We start from the raw sequence: 21269 nt of genomic DNA, 5'->3' as shown, positions 1-21269 counted from the left end.
CAGTCTGTCCTTCAGAACCGGTAACAAGTTTCTGGTGTAGGCGAGAAAGGCATCTAAAGTGGAGGTGCGGGAGATGCGGAAGCCCAAGATTCACCGGAGGTGACACATCTTCATTCTCTTGCCACCTGTGTTGAGCAAGACTCTCTTTGTGGTCAGAAAAGTGAAAACCAGCTCGATCTCCCACACCGTCCTTTCGGATGTTCTCATTCATTCTCCACTTGAGTTTTGAGACAAAAACTCCCAAGGCTGGGCCAGTGGTTCCTTAAAGTTCCTCTTTGCTGTAAGCTCCCCCATTGCCCTCCCCACATCCACAATTGGGAAATTTGACTCCGGGTTCTCTAGGAAGCACGTAGGGCGGACTTATCTGTTCTGGTCTTCACTGAGCATCAAACCTTGCAGCTTCCTTCTCCTTCCCCCACCTGGAGGGTGGAGCCCCGGCCCGCCCCTGCCTCTTACAATTCCAGCTGGCCAGGTAACTGGGCTGGGCTTGGAGCAACACCTTTATAGGAGGAAGACAAAAAAACCCCCCAAGACAAAAAGTCTTCACTGTTCGACTGTCTTGACAGTCCGGTAGAGGCATCCCAACCTGCCACTATGGGTAAGTGAGAGGGGAGAGAAACTTGGTGGGTCAGAATCAAAAGTTTTGCCAAACTTTCTCAACTTCTGCCTTCGCTGCTGCAGAATGTCTGCAGTCTACAGACCTCGGGACCTAGCGGGTGAGCCAAGAGACTGAAGAGCCCAGGGTGGTAGGAGCTGGGGGTGGAAACGGGACCCAGGGAGGAAGCACACAGCAGTGAGCCCCCACCCCTATAGCAAGCCTGCTCCGAGGAGCATTGAGTTCCCCTTACCCCAGCGCCACCCCTCCCCCGGAGGAGCAGGAAGCCCATTACTCAGAGTTCACAGAGAAGGAGCGAGCCCACCACGGTGGCAGTGAGCCCCCACTGAGTAGCTAGGAGCTCTTTTGATTAGCGGCCAATTAACCTCCCCTCCCCTGCGAGTGCTGGAAGCCCACTCCCCTCCCCACCCCCACCCTCCGGAGTCGCGGCGAACCCCCTCGGGCTAATGAAGCTGAAGCCGGGACCTAGGATTTAGCAACGGATCAAAGCAGAACTCAGCCCCGGCTTAGAGGGCCCCTTCTCGGCTCCATTGTCTACCAGAAGGGGCCAGCCCCCCCCCCCCCCCAGGAGTCCTCGCAGCCCCGCGGCTGTGGTGGGGGAGGCAGTGCGAATGGAACCGAGCATCTGCAGGAGGAAAGAGGGAGAAGAAGGCGTCCTCTGAGGTCACTGAAGTCCTTTAGGTTGGGCCCTCAAAAGCTGAACAAATCTTACCTTGACTGGTGGGCAGCACCAAAGGAGTCTCCCGCCTTGGTAGGCATTAGTCTTCCCTGCAGCCTTTGGCTTTAGGGAAGAGAAACCTGGACTCCGTCTTTCCTGGCTATTTGTGTAGAGGGGATGCTTGAGGAAGGAGGTGGGAGGTTGGAGAGGAAGGAATGGAGAAAGGAAGAGAGCTCAGAGCGGTAGAAAGTTTGTGTGTGTGTGTGTGTGTGTGTGTGTGTGTAGGCAGAACCTAAACCTTGCCTCCTTATCCATAAAACTCCTACTATGAGTCCTTCCACAACGGGGCATCCTTTCTGAATCCTAGCAGCGATTTTGCACACCTGCTGTCTGTACAGACACAAACAGAGACAGAGGCAAAGTTCCCTATCTTGGGAGGTCCTCTTTCTAAATAGCCAGCTGTCTGAAAATGTCTTCCTTTGCCAGTTTGAAGTATTAACAATTGTACAATAACAAATTGAGGTATCAAAGGACTAACATCAGTTGATCCTAGTTCTGAGTCTTTGGGAGAGGAGGCTCCTGCAAAGTTTTGGAGACTTCAGGGTGTGCCCACCTCTCTTCTCCTCAAGGTTCTAGTTTACCTTTTTCCTAATGTAGAATTATTTTTCTCATAAACCAGTACATTGCACAGCTCTGAATAGACTCCAGTTTGTCGGTGTTTTTCTTAAAATTTGGCATCCAGATACTAGTTGTCATTTCTGCCCTTTTCTCCCTCCTCCTACCCCTCCTCTCCCAAGCCCCCATAATATGTTTAACTTGGTAAAGGCATTTTTGGTTGTGGTTTTGGTTTTGGTGGAGAAAGGGAAAGAAGACAAATTTGTCCTGCTTAAACAATGGGAAGGAAGGGGGGGGATGTAGAGGGAAGGGGGAGGGGCAGAAAATGAAAGTCCAAGCTTTTCAGGTATTAGGAATTGTTAAATCTGACACTTGGGGTGAACAAATATTATCAAATTGTGAGTTTGTTTGGCAGGGCTTTAAAGGGGTAGTGATCTCCAGGAGCTAGGTTGTGTTTATATTGTCTTCCCTCTTTACTGCTTTTGTGAAATGGTTCCTCAATAGCAACTATTCTGTCAGGGAAAAAGAATCTCTGCCTTTTCGACAGAGTGTTCTGGAGCTAATTCTCATGCTAAAGTTTAAAGCTTGAATAATTCTGCATCTACAAAGCATAAGAGGCCTGGCCTCATACCACCTCTGGTGTATTGAACTCAATTTATGGAAAACAGCAAATCAGCCAGTTGAGATGAAACATGGAGTGAGAGGTGGAACAATGAAAAATATTGCATTGGAATATTTGGAATTGGGAAAGGTGGATTGGAACCAGATTATATTTTGTCTTAGAGGCAATAGAGAGCCACTGGAATTTCTTGATCATAGGATCCTATATGTAGCACAAACTGTGCTCCAGGAATATCAGTTGGGTAACTGTGTGAAGGGTGGATTGGAGAAAGGAAAGGACCAATTAGGAAGAAAATAAGTCTTTATTTAGTACCTACCATGTGCCAACATTGTGATAAGCATGTTATTAATATTTCATTTGAACCTCACAACACCCCTAGAAGGGCAGATGTTATTATTGTCCTCATTTTTGCAGTTAAGGAAACTGAGGTAAACAGGTTGAGTGATTTGCCCAGGGCTCATAAGTATCTGAGGGTAGATTTGAACTCAGGTCTTTCTGAATCCAAGTCTGGTGCTCTATTCACTGGGCCAGCTGGAGACTATTGATCTAGTTTTGGTGAGAAATGATGAACTGAAAATAGTCTTTTGAATGGAGAAAAAAATTAAGGTTGTGACATATTATAGAGGTAAAGAAGCCTTGGCAACTTATTGAATGTAATGGGTAAGAAAGAGTGAATGTCTTCAACAGAAATAAATGAAGGGAGCAGGAAGACAGGTTTAGGAGAAGAGATCTCTTTTGGAATATTTTAATTTTGTGGAAGTATATGGCACATCCAGGTGGTGATGTCCAGTAGACAGAACAGAAATTCAGATATGAGGAATGGATACATAGATGTGGGAATCACCTACACAGAAATAATCAATGAAGTTACTGACTATGTGGCAAGAGAAGTGAGTTGAGAACTTTGGGAGATAACCTGGAGTTAGGGAGAAAGGACTTGAATGGTGTCAAATAACTTTGGACAGCTTTATCTGTTTTCTAGCCCAATGATGTCAAATCAAATAGAAATCTCAGTTTGAGAAATTTGAGATTAGTAGGAGCTACTAATCTATATATGGCTTTGGGCTGCATATTAATTTAGTTTTAAAATGTATGTATTATTATTTTAACTTTGTTTAATTTTTCCCAATTTATTTTAATGCTGTTCTGGTCTCACTAGGGAATCATGTGTTGTACTTCCCGTATTACATTTTTTTTTCTAGATTATTTTAGCTATCTACAAGAAACATTGATGAAACCTTTCCTAAGCCTTTGGAAGATGGTAATACAATAGACTACACAGTCTTAGTCTTTAAATCTATAATGGACACTTGAAGCTGGGAAAATGTGGGCAGGAAAACCGTTACACAAGTAATAAGAGACTATATCTAGAAAACTGCCATTTGAAGTGGTCAGTACTGTTAGGAAAAATTGACTTTTAAACAGATTAACTTCTCTTGAATGACTTCTGAGGCCTCTTCCTCCCTTGAATTTATATTCCTCTGATCATTAAAGTGTTTCCTAAGATTCAGCTTGACAAGTTCTGCATTATACATATTTCCACTTTTAAATACAATTCATTACTCTACAGTGTATATAGAAATGTTCATTTATTTGGTGTTTTAAGTTCAGAATAAAAAAAAAGCTCTAGTGCTATTTACTAAGAAGCTTTCCTCTGTTCTCCAAGCTATTAGTCCCATCTCATCTGAGACTACCTCCCCTCCATCTACTCTACTTGTCTTGAAGGTATTGGTTTATATTGTGTGTCTGTGTGTCTGTGTGTGTGTGTGTGTGTGTGTGTGTGTGTGTGTGTGTGTGTGTGTGAGAGAAAGTATTGTCTTTCCTATTAGCCTTTAAATTCTGTGAGGGCAGTGATTATTTTTGTCTTTTCTGTGTCTCCCGAATTCTTAACTTCCCAAGTAAGCAGTTAAAAACTGTTTATTGACTGTATTTGGCATGGAGTAGACAAGGAAATGTGGGAAATAAATGTGTCCATATCTAGTATAGTTATTTATAGGGAAGGGAAGTCAGATTTTTTTTAAGGTAGAATAGAAAAATATGGGATAAGAAATAGGTTTAGTTCAAAATTTTGATAAACTGTATTATACTTATATGTAAACAATAAAAGAAAGTATTTGCAAAGCTAATTTGATAATTTAATATGGAAATATGTATTGAAAATGTTACATAATTGTTATTTACAAAAATTACTATAGGAACATAAGTGTCCTCCATTCTGCAAAATAAAGTTGCCACTCTGCAACAATATTTTCCTAATTCTAGTTAATAACCCCATTTACTTAGTTCAGAGCTCTGAACTCAATGAGGATAATGTCTTTACAGAATGAGTTAAAAATCTTGAATGGAACAATATCCTATCCTATTATATGGTAGGTCTTGTAGTGCTGAGGTTTATGCTAAACATTTGGAAATCAATTATAACTGAAGATTAGGGTTTGAGATAGGCAGAATTAAGGCAATAAAGTTAAACTTTGGGTCATAGTTCTTCTGGTGTCAATGGAGATGGAATGAGCCTGAATTTCATCTAGTTGTTAAGTAGGCTAGCAGGTGTGATGTGAGGGAATTACCTCTGGAGACCTTAGTCAGTAATTAGCCCTTTTAAAGGGGGTTCAGGCAAAGGTAGGTGCAGAGACCTAAAAGAAATGGACAATAGGATAGGTGAGAGAACATTACTGGGTTACCAGCCAGGATCTGAAGAACTAACTCAGTGGATATATCAAAACCAGAGTGAACAAAATCAGATAGAATAATCATGATGACAAAACTAAAGAGCAGACAAGTCACAGAGAGAGGGCAGATCCACTAAACTCAGACATTTAGGAGACATGATTGAAGTCAGTTGCATATTGATGAGGTCTTCACAGGAAGATTGACTAGTAAAAGCTGGTAGGTATTTTCTCATGTAAATTCATAGTCCTTGGCCCATTAGCCTAGAATCTGTGGTACTTTTCTGATTTGTCATGATACCCTTTTGTTATTGGTTAGTTGATTTCAGTGTTGTTTAGTTACTGGTTTTTGCAAAGATATTGGAAGAATCTGCCATTTCCTTCTCCAGCTCATTTTACAGATGAAGAAATTAATAGCGTTAAGTAACTTGCCCAGGGTCACTCAACTAGTAAGTATATGAGGCCAGATTTGAACCCAAGAAGATGAGACTTCCTGACTACAGGCCTGGTACTCTATCCATTTTGCCACCTACCTGTCCTTCCAATTTTCTTAATTCCTATATCATAGCTGTTATCCTTTTTTGGTATTATGGATCTCTTGAGCAATCTATAAAACTATGGACCCTTTTCTACATGGACCTTTGATCTTATTCCTTCTGTTTTCTACAGCAGATGGCCTCCTCTATCATCTATCATCTCACTAATTTTTAATCTTTCTACATAGGCTACTATATTTTCTGCTGCCTATAAATATATGCATGTTCCCCCCCATCCTTAAATATCAAATCTTCATTTGATCCTACTATTCCTGTTAGCTATTGTGTTCTATCTGGCCTCCCCTTCTTGATTAAACTCATTGAAAAAACTATCTATACTTGGTGCCTCCAGTTCCTCCCACATATCAAAGCCTGGGTTTGAATTCTAGCTATACCATTTCAAATCAACAAAGATTTATTATGTTCCTACTATGTGTTAGTCATTGTGTGACACAATTAGACACTGTGTGGGCATATAAAGAAAAGGCAAAAACAAGGAGCTCACAGTCCAGTGGGGAGATAAGATACAAACAAGATGCATGTGTGTGTGTGTGTGTGTGTGTGTGTGTGTGTGTGTGTGTACAACAATAGATATAGATATCTTCATTTGTATGCCTGTAAACATATACACAAGATGGAGTTAATTTTAGAGGAAAGGCAATGCTAATCTCTGACTGGGGCAGGGAAAGAATTCTTGGAAAAAAGTAGGATGAAGGAAACTGAGGAGACCAGAAAATAGAGGTAAGAAAGGAGAATTCCAGTATGAAAGCCAGTGAAAGTATGCTGAATTGGGAGGAATGTTAATAATAGTAAGGACAGAATCGTAGTATCATAGAGTAAGTGGAGGAGAGAAAGGAAGAGAGGAAAAACTAGAAAAATAGGAAGAGGATAGGTTTAAAGGACCTTCAAAGCCAAACCAGATTTTATATGTGATTCTAGGGGCAAAAAGAAGCTACTGTAGTTAAATGAATAGAAAAGAGACCTGTACTTTAGGAAGATAACTTTGATAGTTGAGTAAAGGATAGATCAAAATGAGAAAAGTCTTAGCATAGTGTGACCTAAAGAAAGTCATTTCAAGTTTAGTTTCCTTGTTACTTATACTGTTTAACTTAAAGTAGCTGAAAATGCTGTATAAATGTGAGCTATTACTCTTCCAGGCCAAAGGTAATCCAAACTTAGAAGGCAAAATCCTTGCCAATACAAGCTATGGACATAGGCAGTGTGGGGACATGGGAAGGAGTAAGGATGATTAAGAAGATCAAAGAAAGAATATGTATATTGCTAGGGAAGTTTAAGAAATAGGATAGAACTATTCTATTTTGCCTCTGTAATCTCTGTTAAAGTCAAAGATCTTTAAGACATAAAATTTAAATTGGTGAACAGTGAGATTAAAAACCTATGATAAATGGATGATTTAGTGAGAGTACTTGTCTGCTTTTTATGGTCAAGTTAGGAGACTTGATTAAAACAGCAAAAACAATAAATAAACAATTTAGAAATTATGCTTACACCAGTGTTTCAGCACAGAAAAAAATTATAATGGAAAATGGGAGAGTTGCCATAGGACACTAAGGAATCAAATCAATCTCAGTCTCTCTCTCTCTCTCTCTCTCTCTCTCTCTCTCTCTCTCTCTCTCTCTCTCTCTCCCCCCTCCCCGTCTTCCTCCTCTATCAAAAATGGGAAGGGGGTTTGTAAATTCTTTGAACTATAATGAATTTTACTTGGTTTCACATTTTACAATGTTGCAAGGAATTAGTTTATGAGTGCTTAGAAAGGAAAGCAATGATGATAGAAAGTCATGTTAATTTGTGGCATGTCAAAAGAGACTGCTTTATTTCTCTTTGGCAGAGGTACTAGATGGGAATGCTATTGAAATCAGACAGATTTTGGCAGGTTTTTAGGATCAAGGTATAAAGTGGTATATAGGGCTGAAGCAGACCTTTGATGTCAATCTAGTAGTTCATTCCATTTCAAAGATGAACCACTGAAGACTTATAAAGACTATCTATAATCACACACAAAATCTTCTAATTCTACATCCAGCATTCTTTCCATTGGACTGCATTAAAAATTTTCGCATCTTCTGGGGAAAAGATGGATAGATGTCATCTAGATGAAAGAAATTATATGAAATCAAAACTGGTTGAATAATTGGATCTAAAGAATTATGAATAGATTGAATAAGTTAATAAATGCAAAGTACTCCAAAAACCCTAAAGTATATATATGTATGTACTTATATATATACATATATAAAATATTAGTTTATTAGTATGTATTTGTAATAATGTCATAGATCCATCTTTAGTCCTTTTCAATAGTTTGATCCATGATTAGATGGCCCCCTTTATCAGATTTTTAGATGATAAACCCAAACATCCACCATAGTAGATGACAGAATTATATCCCACAGAGATTGGCTAGCTAAGAATAATGGGATGAAGAAAATAGATTTAAAAATATCCCATGACACAAGCACAGTATGGGAGAAAAGTATGATTACATAGGTATTACAAAAAGAGATGAAGAGGCAGCTCTTAATGAATTACAAAATAAACCACTTCACAATTACAAAGAATCCTCCCCATATGAAACATGTATCTATGTTTTAATTTGTATCATAGTTATGCAACCTTCTGCTGCCAGGATTTAAGACAGCAGCTAGTCTACCATTCCCAGTGAATATCAACACCATTCACTTTGCAATCAAATAGTGGTTTGCAATTTATTTTGGGAAAAAAGGAAAATAATTAATCTATTGATTTATAAGCCTTAAAAACATTTTTGCTTCCATCACTTGTATTATGTGATTTGATATTGAGTTCATACATTTTTAAATTCATCATGAAACCATAAATGTATTACATTGGATATAAAGCATTCTTTTGACAAACTCATTTTTTGGTTCTATCCTTGATCATAGCTCATAGGATTTCAGTAGGGTATAAATCAGGCAAGTTCTCAGTCTGTTAAAACATTTTAATCTCCATCTTTTTGATGACTTTAATACTCTTTGGTGAAATGTAACTGATCTGATTTTATAGAAGGAGTTTTTCCTTTGGGGAGCGTGTAATCACAGGTCAAGTCCCCGTTACTAGCAGTAGAATATGCTACTTGAGGAAGGAACCATAATTAGTTTAAAATGTCTGTGATTTGTTCAGTATTAATCTTCTGATGATCAGAAGACATAATTATTTAGAATATCCTAGTCCTGGACAATAGCTAAAGGCTTTTTTACTATAACTTAAAAAGCATATCTGAAGGAGGTCACTCTGAATTATCTACTTTGAGTATTATTCATACCTTTCTTTACTGCTCACCATTCATTTCACTGGTCGTGATTGGTTTTTTCCTTTTAAAAAATAGTCAAGAAAAATGAAACATATGTTTCAAAACTAGTTGCTTGTTAACATTATTGATTTTTTGGTGAGCATTACATTCTGCATTCAGACTCTATCAGTTCTTTGAAGGTACATATCATTTTTCATCATAAGTACTTTGGAATTATCTTGGATAATTGCATTTCTGAGAATAACTAAGCCACTCACATTTAATTATACAGTGTTGTTGTTACTGTGTACAATACTGTGTACTGGGCACTCTATTCTCATTTTGCTCATCTCAGTCTTCCCAGATATTTCTGAAAACAACTTACTCATCATTTCTTTTAGCACAAACATATTATATCACAGAGGTAGCTAGGTAGCCCAATGGATAGAGCAGTGACCCTGGTCTCAGGAGGACTTCAGTCCAAATTCTGTCCAAAAACACTAATTAGCTCTATGTCTCTGAACAAGCCCTTAACCCTGTTTTCCTTAGTTCCTTGTTAGTAAAATGAATTGGAGAAAGAAATATCAAACTACTCTAGTATCTTTAACAAGAAAAACCCAAATGGGATCACAGAGAGTTGGATATAACTGAAACAAGTTAACAACAACATTCCATCACAATTACATGCCTTGACTGATTGTTCAGCCATTCTCCGATTGATGGACATCTTCTCAATTTCCAACAATTACCAATTCAAAAAGAACCACTATAAATATTTTTGTACATATCAGTCCTTTTTCCTTTTTCACTGTTGATTTTAAAATAGGAGATGGGAGTTTAAAAGAAGTAGAAATTACTAGATAAAATATGACCTAAAATTTGGGTTAACTGTGTATGAGAGGCAATATGGCATGGTGAATAGAAAGAACCAGGAAAATGTAGATACTTTAGAGTACGGGCTCCTGGCTCATATGTCCAAAAAGTCACTTAACTCCCTCATTGCTTTAGATAGCATTCTTAAGACCATAAATCTCAGATAAGGTTCCATGTTCCACTAGCAAGAATTTCCTTACCTGGGAGTTCCCTATATCAGCTCATTCACAGGTCTAAACCAAAGCTATCCCTATGAGTGTACATAATACAGAGACATTTTGTGCTCCACTTCCAACAATCATTATACATATCAAACATTGTGCAAGGTGTGAGGGAACACAATTACAAAGAATGAATTTGTCCCTCCCCCCTTCAAGGAGTATACATTCTAATGGGAGATTGAATACATGTTTAAGCATTGAGATAATCTAAGCTTGGAAAGTAATTAGAGACGAAGGGAACTAGCAGTTCATGAGGGTGGTGGTGGTGGTTGTTGGTGGTGGTGAGGAAGTAATGCTTGAACTGAACCTTAAAGGAAGAAAGAGGTTCTATAGGTAAGGAGAGGATGCATGGAATGCTTAGTGAGTAAAGAGAGCTTAGAGATAAAACCTTGACAAACAAAAAAAATCTCACCTAAAGTCGTACAAAGATGGGGTGTATAAAATACTGTAGCTGTGCAAATATTGAATTCCTACTGTATGGAAAGCACTATATTGGGTTCTCAGCATTTAAAGAGAAAAAGTCACTACCCTCAAATACCTTGCATTGTGCTAGGAGAGTACAACATAAAAAGATAAATACAATCAACTCCCTGGACTTCAGTTGTATCCTTCACAGAATGCTGGGATTGGACTAGATTTCTCAGGACCTTCCAGTCATAAAATAAGATTCAACTCTATCTTATGCCCACATGATCAATATTTGAAACATTGCCTTTTCTTTCTTTTTTTCTGTTGTTTTTTTTTTGGGGGGGGAGGAAGGTTGGGCAATGGGGTTAAGTGATTTCTCCAAAGTCACACAGCTAATAAGTATCAAGCCCAGATTTTTGAACTCAGGTCCTCCAGACTCCAGTGCTCAATTGACTAAGCCATCTGACTGCCCTGAGACATCCCTTTTTCAATGAGATTACTCACATACTACCTTCAGAATGCTATACTTAACAACTGACCCCCAGAAGAGGAGCTTCACTGTTGCTGTAAAGAGCCATGTTAAGATTCCCAATGTCTTTATTTTGATAGACCCCAACCTGGGGAAGGAATAAGGGAAAGAGGAAAAAGGTATACCGAATGCAAATTGGACATTGACCACCTACTAGTAAGTCTGAAAAGCAGGAAATGGGGAATCCTTGCCTTCCCTGATGCTTCCTATTGGTAGTGACTTTTTTAGAATGGCAAAGGATTCCAGCAAACCAGTTATTTCACATTTCTATTGAAAATCAAAGTAAATAGAAGTGCCAATCTGGCTCATAGTTTCAGTTCTACCACTGTGTTGCTATGCTACCTGTATCTATCTGTTTACTTGTAATTTTAATAATCCCAAGACAAGTGCTAAGAATCAGTCACACTAACTCTCCAGGAAATCGGTGATTTCAAGTTACTACACCCTGTCTCAAAACACCATTTTAAGGTCACCTGGTGTTTTACCCTTAGGATATCATATTTCTCTTGCCTTTGTTAGGTCAAACTAATCTAAGAACTGTTTACCATTGTTATTTCAAATACTTCATATTAAATCACATATTGTTTTATGTTAGAGAATTTACAGATTGATTTATGTAGAAGATATCTAAACTGATCCTACTATTTCAATAAGAAAAAAATCAGCTTCCTCAAAGCTTTTCTTTTTGGAAAACAACTTGGATTTGTATAGTTTGGTTGTCTAAAATATTTTCAAGAGTACAAACATAACCCTTGAGCTATACATCTGATTTCTGTTTCTTAAACTCCCTGCTCTTTTTGATATCTTTTTACTCAAGTGATACTACCTCATACTCATTATGTCTTTTCATCACCTTTGGAATACTTGCATTTTAGATTCCTCAGGTTGTGATATATTATGATTTGCCATGATGGAGCATTGATTGGATAAAATGGACTATTGAGAGTTAATTTTCACAGCAATGAATAGCTTCAGATTACTGAAAATATTGAGCAATTTACCAGATGGCAAATCCAGCTTGATGTCTAACTTGTAAATTCTTCTCCAACTCATTGACCAACTGTCTAGGCAAGATATTTTTTTCTGAGCCATGTGCCTTTCCATTTATATCGCCTTTCTACTTTCCAAATAGTGAACAAACCATGGTACCAAAGAAAACAAATGTGACCCAGCATTTAAACTTAAAATCTCATAAGCATAAAAACTCAAATAGCAAAGTACACATCATCATCTTTGCACCTTAGTTTTCTGTCCCTGATAAATCTGTTGACTTGCAGTAAATTAAGATAAGAAATGCTGACTATAATTAAAAGCAATAGATAGCCTGAGGCTCCCTTACAGTTAGAATCCAATAACCTCTGATCTCTCCTATAAAGAATGTTTCAAGGAGGTTGTAAAGGTGACTACCTGAAGTGCTATAGGTGGGGCCTTACTTCAGTGCCAGAGGTCAAGTATTCAATCCCAGAATTTACTTGGTTTCTTATATTTTAGAGCTGGAAAAGACCTTGGAATGAACTGTTCTAATATTCTCATTTTAAATACAAGGAAACCTATGCTTAGGTTCTTCAAATCTTAACAGTCAGTACCTTATCCTAAATAACATAGGAGTTAAAAAACCAAGATCTCCAGATGCCAAATCCAGGGTTCTTTTCATGACAGAACATAGGTATGTTTAGTAATTTGGCTTTAGTATTATTTATTATGACTGGTTGATACATACCCACATCAATAAGATTACAGGCCCAATCTGAAAACTGAAAACTGCAGTAAGACCTCTCTATTGAAACTCATTTTTTTATTGTGAAATTCAATGACATTTTCTCATTCTTCATATATCACAATATTTCTGCAGTTTTCAAACCCAAAATCCCTTCCTTCTGGATATTTCTCTTCACTTGACTTCTCTAACACTTCTCTCTTGAATGTGTTATTTTTTTCACAACAACTTTCCCTGGTGTCCTCATCTCTTATTTCCCAAGTATAGAATATATATCCTGGACTGCTTTACTGAACACATATATTTCCATATCACATCTATGCAGATGACTCTCCAAGCTATATTTCCAGTCCTATTTTCTCATGAATTCTAGACAAAAATCTCCTATATTTTTAGTAACAACTCTATCAAACAAATCTAGAACAAAAACTCTTTTTTCTTTCCTCTCCCTTTCCTCTATTCTTCTTCTCAATATATCATGGAACAAAAGTACCACAATCTTGCCAGTCACCTGGGTTAGCCTCAGTCCTGGATCTTCTATTTCCCTATTCTCACCCAATCAATTGTCAAGTCCTTTCAGTTCTACCATCACTACATTTGATCTATCTGCCCCCTTCTCTCAGACACACAGACACACAGACACACAGACACACACACACACACACACACACACACACACACAGACACAATCCACAACCACACACACACACACACACACACACACACACACACACACACACACACACACACACAATCCACAACCTTATCTATTGCAATTCAGATTCTATTCTACTTGCCTTGAGAATTAAAATAGCCACAAATTGAGTTCCCAGTCTCTCCATCCTTCACATAAAGGAGACAGGGACAGAAAAAAACAAAAACAAAAACATCCCTACTATATATATCAGGCCCTGGGTCTGAGGACTTTTTTTATTCTCACAGCAACCTTAGGTAGATAGTTGTTATCATCATCATTTTACAGTTGAAGAAACTGGGACAGAGAGAGGTCAAATGACTTGCCCAGAGTCCCACTGCTAATAAGTAATTGAAGTTGGATTTTAATTTGACTTTTTTATTTCAGATTTAACTCTCTATCCACTGAGATTTAATTTAAATATTAAAGTGCCTAGTATGGTTCTAAGACTTTCTTCTAAGGTAGCTAAGAGTCCAATGCCCTTCTCTCTCCCATCCCCACTTTGCTAGCCAAAGCATCCTCTTCCAAGTGGAAAACCAGTTATCTTCTCTAGCAGATAATGGGTAAGTTTTCCAGCTAGTCTTTCACTATATCAATTAAAATAAGTAATAATTAGTTTTTATAAACCTAGAAAAGGATCATGGGATAAAGAATATGACTATGTAGATACTTGGACTCATTCACTTATGTCTTTGCTAAATAAATCAGAGGTTATCAAGTCAAAATGTTGCTTTGGCCCTTTTAAAGTAAACCCAATCACGTCACAGTGCTCTTCTTTTTTTCAAGAAGAAAAAATATAAACCAGGATATTTCACAATTTTATTTGCATGTCTGTAGGTGGGGCAAACATGGTTAAGTTCTGAGTTTTTCTTTTATTAATTTCCTTGTGACTAAGAAGGGTTTTAAATTGAAATTTAGTCAAACTGCCCTACTCAGTATATAAATCAAAGATCTTTATTTCAATTTTCCATCTGAAAATAAATCTAAAATTAATTAAGGTAAATGTGTAAAATTGTTTATAATGTTCTAGAAAAAGTTATTTCATAACTGAAAAGTCATATACTTTGTAATCCCAGTCACCAACCCAAAAATTTGAATTCCAATTTCAGCATTTATGATATTAATAAATAAAATATTTAGAAATATTTTATTAGACTTCCTGGTATGAACTGATTTTTTTCCCCCTTCCTTTTTAGGGACTTCCAAGTCACCGGTGAGTATATCATTTCAGTTATTCTTTAATGTTTTTCTTTTTTAAGACTTCCACATGTGGAAGGGCAGCTAGGTGGCACAGTCAATAGAGTAGGGGCCCTGGAGTCAAGATTTCCATATGTGGAAACAATTCTATTATATTCTTAAATTTTTAATGATATTTTTGATATTTAAATTTTAACTTTAAATATTTAAATTTTATTGCTATTAAGTAATCTTCATTACCTATTCCTTTTTAATTATGAAGAGATTATACTGATTAGTTAATTTATACCAGTATTTCATTCATAAATACTATCTAAACTTTTTTTAGACCAGCTTATTGTAGATAGGTGTGAAATGATTTAAGGTAAAGAATTCTCAATTTTTAAACTTTGCCTGTTTTGTAAAGCTTTCAAACTTTGGATAAGTAGCTAAATAAAGCTGTCTCTTGACTCTGAGAATACTAAAGTGAAATAAATTTCTAAGTGTCCATGATGTACACTTCAGTTGTGTAACTAGAATATTTTCTCCCCTTCCTCTTCAGAGTTGTCTTGGTTATCCTGTAAGCATCTTTTTCATTATTATCAATGAATTCTGTGAAAGATTTTCCTACTATGGAATGAAAGGTAATTATTTGAATTCATATTCTTCCATTAACTTCAACAAGTAATTTACCTGAATATCTTAACATTTTCTTTTTGCATTCCTTATCCCTTCCATGTATAGCAATTCTAGTTATATATTTCAAATATTTCATTGGATGGAGTGATAGTCTATCTACTGTCATCTATCACACCTTTATTGCTCTGTGCTATCTAACACCAATCCTTGGAGCTCTCATTGCTGACTCCTGGCTGGGAAAGTTCAAGTAAGTAGTTACTATTTTTTATTTAAGGAGAAATCTTCTTTATCAATTACAGATAGTATCTTTCTATTTTAGATTTTTGGGAATTATGGAGTAAGCAAATATAGAGTTTAAATATATAGAGAGTTCATCTTTAACATTCTTCAAGTAATGGAACAACATTTAAACATGTTATGTGTAGGACTGAAATATAGAGTTAAGGATGGATACATGGAACATCTTTCCTTTTAGGCCATGTAATTTCATTGGAATTAGAAACATGAATACACGCAAATAGAATGTACTGACTTTTATTAAATAAGTCTATACTATAGATGGTCAAAGAATGTGGGCAGACTTGAGCTAGAAAATGAAGAAGTGTAGGAAGGCGATCTTAATGGAAGAATGGCTTGAGCAAAGATTCAGAGGCTAGAATGTCAATTTTAATCACATTAAAGTAAAAAGTGTGCTTTTCTACTGCTCTGTTTAACTCCAGTCATTTTCCAAAATATAATATTATATGAGGCATATAGTTATAAAAAATCTCAAAGTAACAGTACAAATTATCATGAATATGGTATCATGAGCAATTGATGTTTATGAAATGGAGAAATTTTTGGCATGGGGATTTTACAAGTATAGATAGATCTTCTTATTCTAATTTTTTTGTTTTAAAGAACAATCATCTCATTGTCCATTGTTTATACTGTGGGACAAGTAGTTACTGCCATAAGCTCCATTGGTGAACTTTCTGGTACCCAGGATGGAAAACCTCTTAACCCTGCTTTACATATGTAAGTTGAAGCTTATTCTCTTATATAATTTTTTCTAACTTTAGCTTACTTCTTTCTTGCCTCCTAAAAAGATTGCCTATCCTTCATAGTCAACTTTTAGAAATAAAAGAGATCATCCCCCTTAATCATAAATTGAGTTTTGACTATATCATCATTTTGATCTCAGATGGTATTTTCTGTCCTTTGCTTTTGATGTTCTACTTACTTCCATGTCTTAGTCAAAAACAATTGGCATTGTGATCAGCTTCTCCTTGAGGCAACTGAAAGATTCCTAGTGACTAGTAGCTTGGCAAATGCAAGACACTTTCTCAGGGCTTAGATGGTACCTTTTTTGCTGACTTCAATATTTAAATCAGATGCTAACTTTTTGGGGGTATGGCCTAATGGCCTAGGGTCTAATAATGCCCTTTATTGTATGCTATCTTGTTTCTGTAAGCTTACAGAAAGCGAAGCTAGGAACTAATATGATGTTTTCAGAGAGGACAAGCCAAGTTGGGGGAGAAATTGTTCTTTCCAAAATTAAATCCCTTGAGTAATTTCTTTTCCATGGATAATTGTGGTCATTAAAGTAATAGATTTTTTTCATGCTCACAGTAGTAACACTTAGCATTCCTCTAAAAGAATTTTAATTTTAGGTAATATCCTCTAGCTATCCTCCTGGTTTTTCTGAAGTTTACAAGGTGCTTTTTCAGCATTAGTAGCCTTATTTATGTGTTCACTTTCTTTTCATGTAAATCTTTGAGCAGAATATCTTTAATAGAAAACATAATTTAACCTCACTTTTCTCTTCACTTATATATAGATGAATTTCCTGACTAAGACTTGCTGCTTTCTTGGCATTAACTTGTTTTGTACTCTAGTTAAAAAAAAAAAAGAAAATGAAAAAGTCTTTTCATTTAAAAAAAGTCATTGAGAGAAAATGTAGGGTGCTATGTCTGCCGACTCTGAAGGCAGGGTGAGTTATGTAACCTATTAGATAGATGAAGAATTACTAGTTTGAATCAGCAGGGAATTCCTACACACGTGAAATTATGTCTGGACCCCAAAATAACTTCCCTAACCTGTGCCATTTTGTGACAATGTGATTGCTATTCTATATTCCAGCCCTCTAGTAGGGATTTCCCATCCCAAGTATATTTAATCAATCCACAGAGACTGTCCCAGTATATTTAGTTTCATATCTTAATGTGAAGAGCTAAATTTTATAAAGATGTCAGTTACTTTACATAAACTGTCTATATTTAAAGTCTATTTCTTTATCAATAGTAATAATATTGGGGCAGCTAGGTGGCACAGTGGATAAAGCACGGGCCCTGGAATCAGGAGGATCTGAGTTCAAATCTCACCTCAGACACTTAATAATTACCTAGCTGTGTGGCCTTGGGCAAGCCACTTAACCCCATTTGCCCTGCAAAAACCTAAAAAAAATAGTAATAATATTAATATTAATTAGCCTTTATGTAGCATTTTAAGGTTTATGAATGTTATCTCCTTTGATCTTTACAGTGACCTTGTGAACTGGGTGCCATTATAATTAAATGACTTTCCCAGGGTTACACAGCTAATAACTATCTAAGGCAGGATTCAAACTCATTTCTTCCTGATTCAAAGTCCAGCACCCTATCCATTATGCTGCCTAGCTACCTAATTCTTGACAAGTTGTTAAGATATGGCTAATTGAATGTGGTCAAGAAAAGAAAACAAAGAGAAAAGCAATATACATTAAAAAAAAAAACCATTTTAGGCTTTGTTCCATAATTTTTGGTCTCAGTTCCATTGGTTTACTTACATCTGCAGCCACTTACTCAAGATTTAAGAGATATTTGATTTCCTAATCCCCAAGCTTTGGTGTGTCTACCCCTATAAAACTTATTACACCAACACTTAGGACATGTTCCATTCCTGCATCCATCCAGTAGACTTCCTAAGAAGACTAAACTCATTTAAATTGTAATTTCTACTTGTGATTTCATCAGATGATCACTATAGGAAAAAGTTAGTTCCTCTTCCCATACTACTTCAAAAAAATCACTTGAAAATTCATCTCCTGTTCTTGAATCAGCCATCTCTTAGCACTCCAGCATTCTTCCTATGTTTATAGGAACATAATAACTGATAACTTGATATATAGATCTCATTGCTTTGTATCTGTTAGCATAACCAACCAGACCCCCCCTACTCCCCTACACCCCTCCCCCCAGCAATATTAATCCTAATAAGTCTTTAAAGATCAATTTTAAACTGATTTTGTCTAACCTTTAGCTGGTCAAGTATGCCCCATACAGCTATATATTGTAGCTATAGAACTTAACTCCCTTATAATCCTACTTAGTTACAATTTTGTGGTATCAATCAAAGGCACAATAGTCACAAAGACACAATAAATTTGTGTCATTCCTCTAGACATGCAATTTACTTGGAGGAGAGAAAATTTATTGTATGCTACTAAGAAAAAGTAGACAAAATTTGTAGAAATCATAATTTCACTTATCCTCAATATATATTTGAGCCTGTTCTGTGTCACCATATCAAATATTGCAGAAAGGGAGTGTTGTTAAGATTAGAGAAGAGAACCCTGAAGAATGGATGCTTTTAAAACTTAATTTCTTTCCCTAGAATTTTAACGCTGTTGGGACTTGTCCTGATTGCTCTTGGTACTGGTGGAATAAAACCTTGTGTTTCTGCATTTGGTGGAGATCAGTTTGAAGAAAATCAGGTATGTGCCCTTTGTTGAAAATGGATATGGTGGGATTGGGTGGCCTGTCTGGGACCACAGGGCTGAGTGATTTCTGGGTCTCTGGGGTGGGACGTGGGCTTGGGGCCTCCTGGCCCCAGGGCTGGTGCTCTGTTCACTGCACCACTCAGCTGACCCCCAGCACATTTTTGAAGAGGGACAGAGTGAAAGGAGAGAGAAAATATAATAGATGAAAGTGGGGAGGAATGGATGGAGGGAATTACAATCAGCAACAGCAACTGTGGAAAAATATGGAAGTAACTTCTCTGATGGACTTATGATAAAGAATGTGATCCACTCCAGAGACAGAGCTGATGATATCAGAACACAGAATGAAACACATTTTTTTTCTCTTTCTTTCACTTTATTTGTTGTGAGGATTTTTATTTTTTAGAGGGGGGGAGGAATTATATTTACTCTTACAACAAGACTATTTTAATAATGTGTAAATAAATAAAATGTAAATTAAAAATTAAAAATTAAAAACCAACAAAAAATAAAGCAAACATAGCAAAAAAAAATAAAATGGATGTGGATCAATATGACTGGGAATAAAATTTCATTGACATAACTTCTCTTAGTCACTGGGTTTTTTCAACTATGCTTGTAATAACAAGCAGATGAGCTAATATCAGATAACCAATTGCTTTTTGTCCTTAAATGTTATTATTGATTTGTGCTCACTCTTTTTTTATATCCTTTTCATTACAGGAAAAACAAAGAAACAGATTTTTTTCCATCTTTTATCTTGCCATCAATGCTGGAAGTCTCCTTTCTACAATCATAACTCCCATGCTCAGAGGTAAACTATTTTAATCCATAATATTCCTACTTCTTTCACTTTCTTGTATGGTAAAATCACATTATTGAGTATTGGATTGGAAGATAGAACTTGAATTTGGATGCCAGCTCTGCTTCTGTCAATTTAGACCAAGTTTCTTAATCTCTATTGACTTCAGTTTTCTCAACTGTAAAATGAGGCACCTTCACTAGATGACTTCTGAGTTTCTTTCCAGTAATAACTCTGATCCTGTGAACCTTTCTTTTGTCCCTTGCTTTTTACCAAAAAGTAATAGAAAGTGCTTTGTCTTTCTTGCAGCTTAGGGTAGGAAGAGAAATCTGAACTTGGTTTCTAATCAATTTTATCTCTACATTCTAGCCCCTTACAAGTTTTATCTCAAATCTCAAAGCTATAAGAATGTTTTATTCATTAGTTTTAAATCCATAATGTAACTTTTTTAAAGCAAAAAGAGGCTAGGTGACATCCCAACTTCCTGCCTCCATATACAGAATGAACCAGAAATTGTTGCTTGAATTAAAGAGTATGATCATTCAGAAAAATAGTACCATATTTCTAGAAAAAAAAATTAAAAAGACTATTTGTAAACTAACAGAATTCACAGGATACCAATAGGAGTAACACAGTACATTCCAGTGCAATTCATCTGGATGTTGTCACATTTTAAGACTATAACAAGGTTGATTTCATAATAGATAAGAAGAAAAGTGGCACATTAAAACTTAATCCAGCTAACAAAATTTTCCTACCAACCCCCCCCCCAGGAAAAACAATAGTTGAAATAAGATATTCTGATAGTTAATTTCCAAACCAACTCCTTAGCAAAACTATGTTCTTTTTTATAAATAAAATTGTAATGATATTTTTTATTTTTGCATCTAATTTTCTCCCTATATTCATTTCCTTCTCAGACAGCTATCCATATAAGAAATAATATTTTTTTTTAGTTTTTGCAAGGCATTGGGGGTTAAGTGGCTTGCCCAAGGCCACACAGCTATGTAATCATTAAGTGTTTGATTTGAACTTACAACAAGACTATTTTAGTAATGTGTATTTGATTTGAACTCAGGTATTCCTGACTCCAGGGCCAGTGCTCTATCCACTGAGCCACCTAGCTGCCCCAAGAAATAATATTCTTAAGGAAAAATGAGAGGAATAAACAAAGATTAGTTGGATAAATTTGTAAGCAAAACTCTAAATCAAACTTAAGTGTAGTATGTTGGGGTAGTAGAAAGAAGAGAGGACTTGAAAATCTAGATTTCAAATGAAATTTAGAGCTAATTATCTAAAATAGAACTATGTTGAATTGTATAGGTTTGCTCATATAGTGTAAATATTAATGAAAGAAAGGTTTCTATTGCCTTCTGATGAAGCAATTTTTATCAAAATATGATAGAAATAAGTAAACCTTAATCATTATGTAAAATTTAATGTAAGTAAATTGAGTTCTCCTTTTTTAGAAGAAATCATTTTTAAGG

The 21269-nt window shown here is 36.3% G+C and overlaps 1 protein-coding gene across 1 annotated transcript in view; it reads left to right on the top strand.

Annotated features, from left to right (window-relative positions):
- The first annotated feature begins 403 nt into the window (after positions 1 to 403).
- The window catches only part of SLC15A1 (solute carrier family 15 member 1), a 57910-nt gene continuing 37044 nt past the window's right edge, over positions 404 to 21269 (top strand). Inside the window, exons 1-7 of the mRNA XM_074191936.1 lie at positions 404 to 598; positions 14623 to 14639; positions 15165 to 15246; positions 15347 to 15488; positions 16142 to 16258; positions 18875 to 18974; positions 19704 to 19794. Of these exons, the coding sequence (XP_074048037.1) occupies positions 595 to 598; positions 14623 to 14639; positions 15165 to 15246; positions 15347 to 15488; positions 16142 to 16258; positions 18875 to 18974; positions 19704 to 19794 (553 nt within the window). The 5' untranslated portion in view covers positions 404 to 594. The remainder of the gene's footprint in view (positions 599 to 14622; positions 14640 to 15164; positions 15247 to 15346; positions 15489 to 16141; positions 16259 to 18874; positions 18975 to 19703; positions 19795 to 21269) is intronic.

Source organism: Macrotis lagotis, chromosome 6 (genome assembly GCF_037893015.1).
Source record: "Macrotis lagotis isolate mMagLag1 chromosome 6, bilby.v1.9.chrom.fasta, whole genome shotgun sequence".
In the NCBI taxonomy this organism is placed as follows: Eukaryota; Metazoa; Chordata; class Mammalia; order Peramelemorphia; family Peramelidae; genus Macrotis; species Macrotis lagotis.
This window is presented reverse-complemented; position numbering and strand designations above follow the sequence as displayed.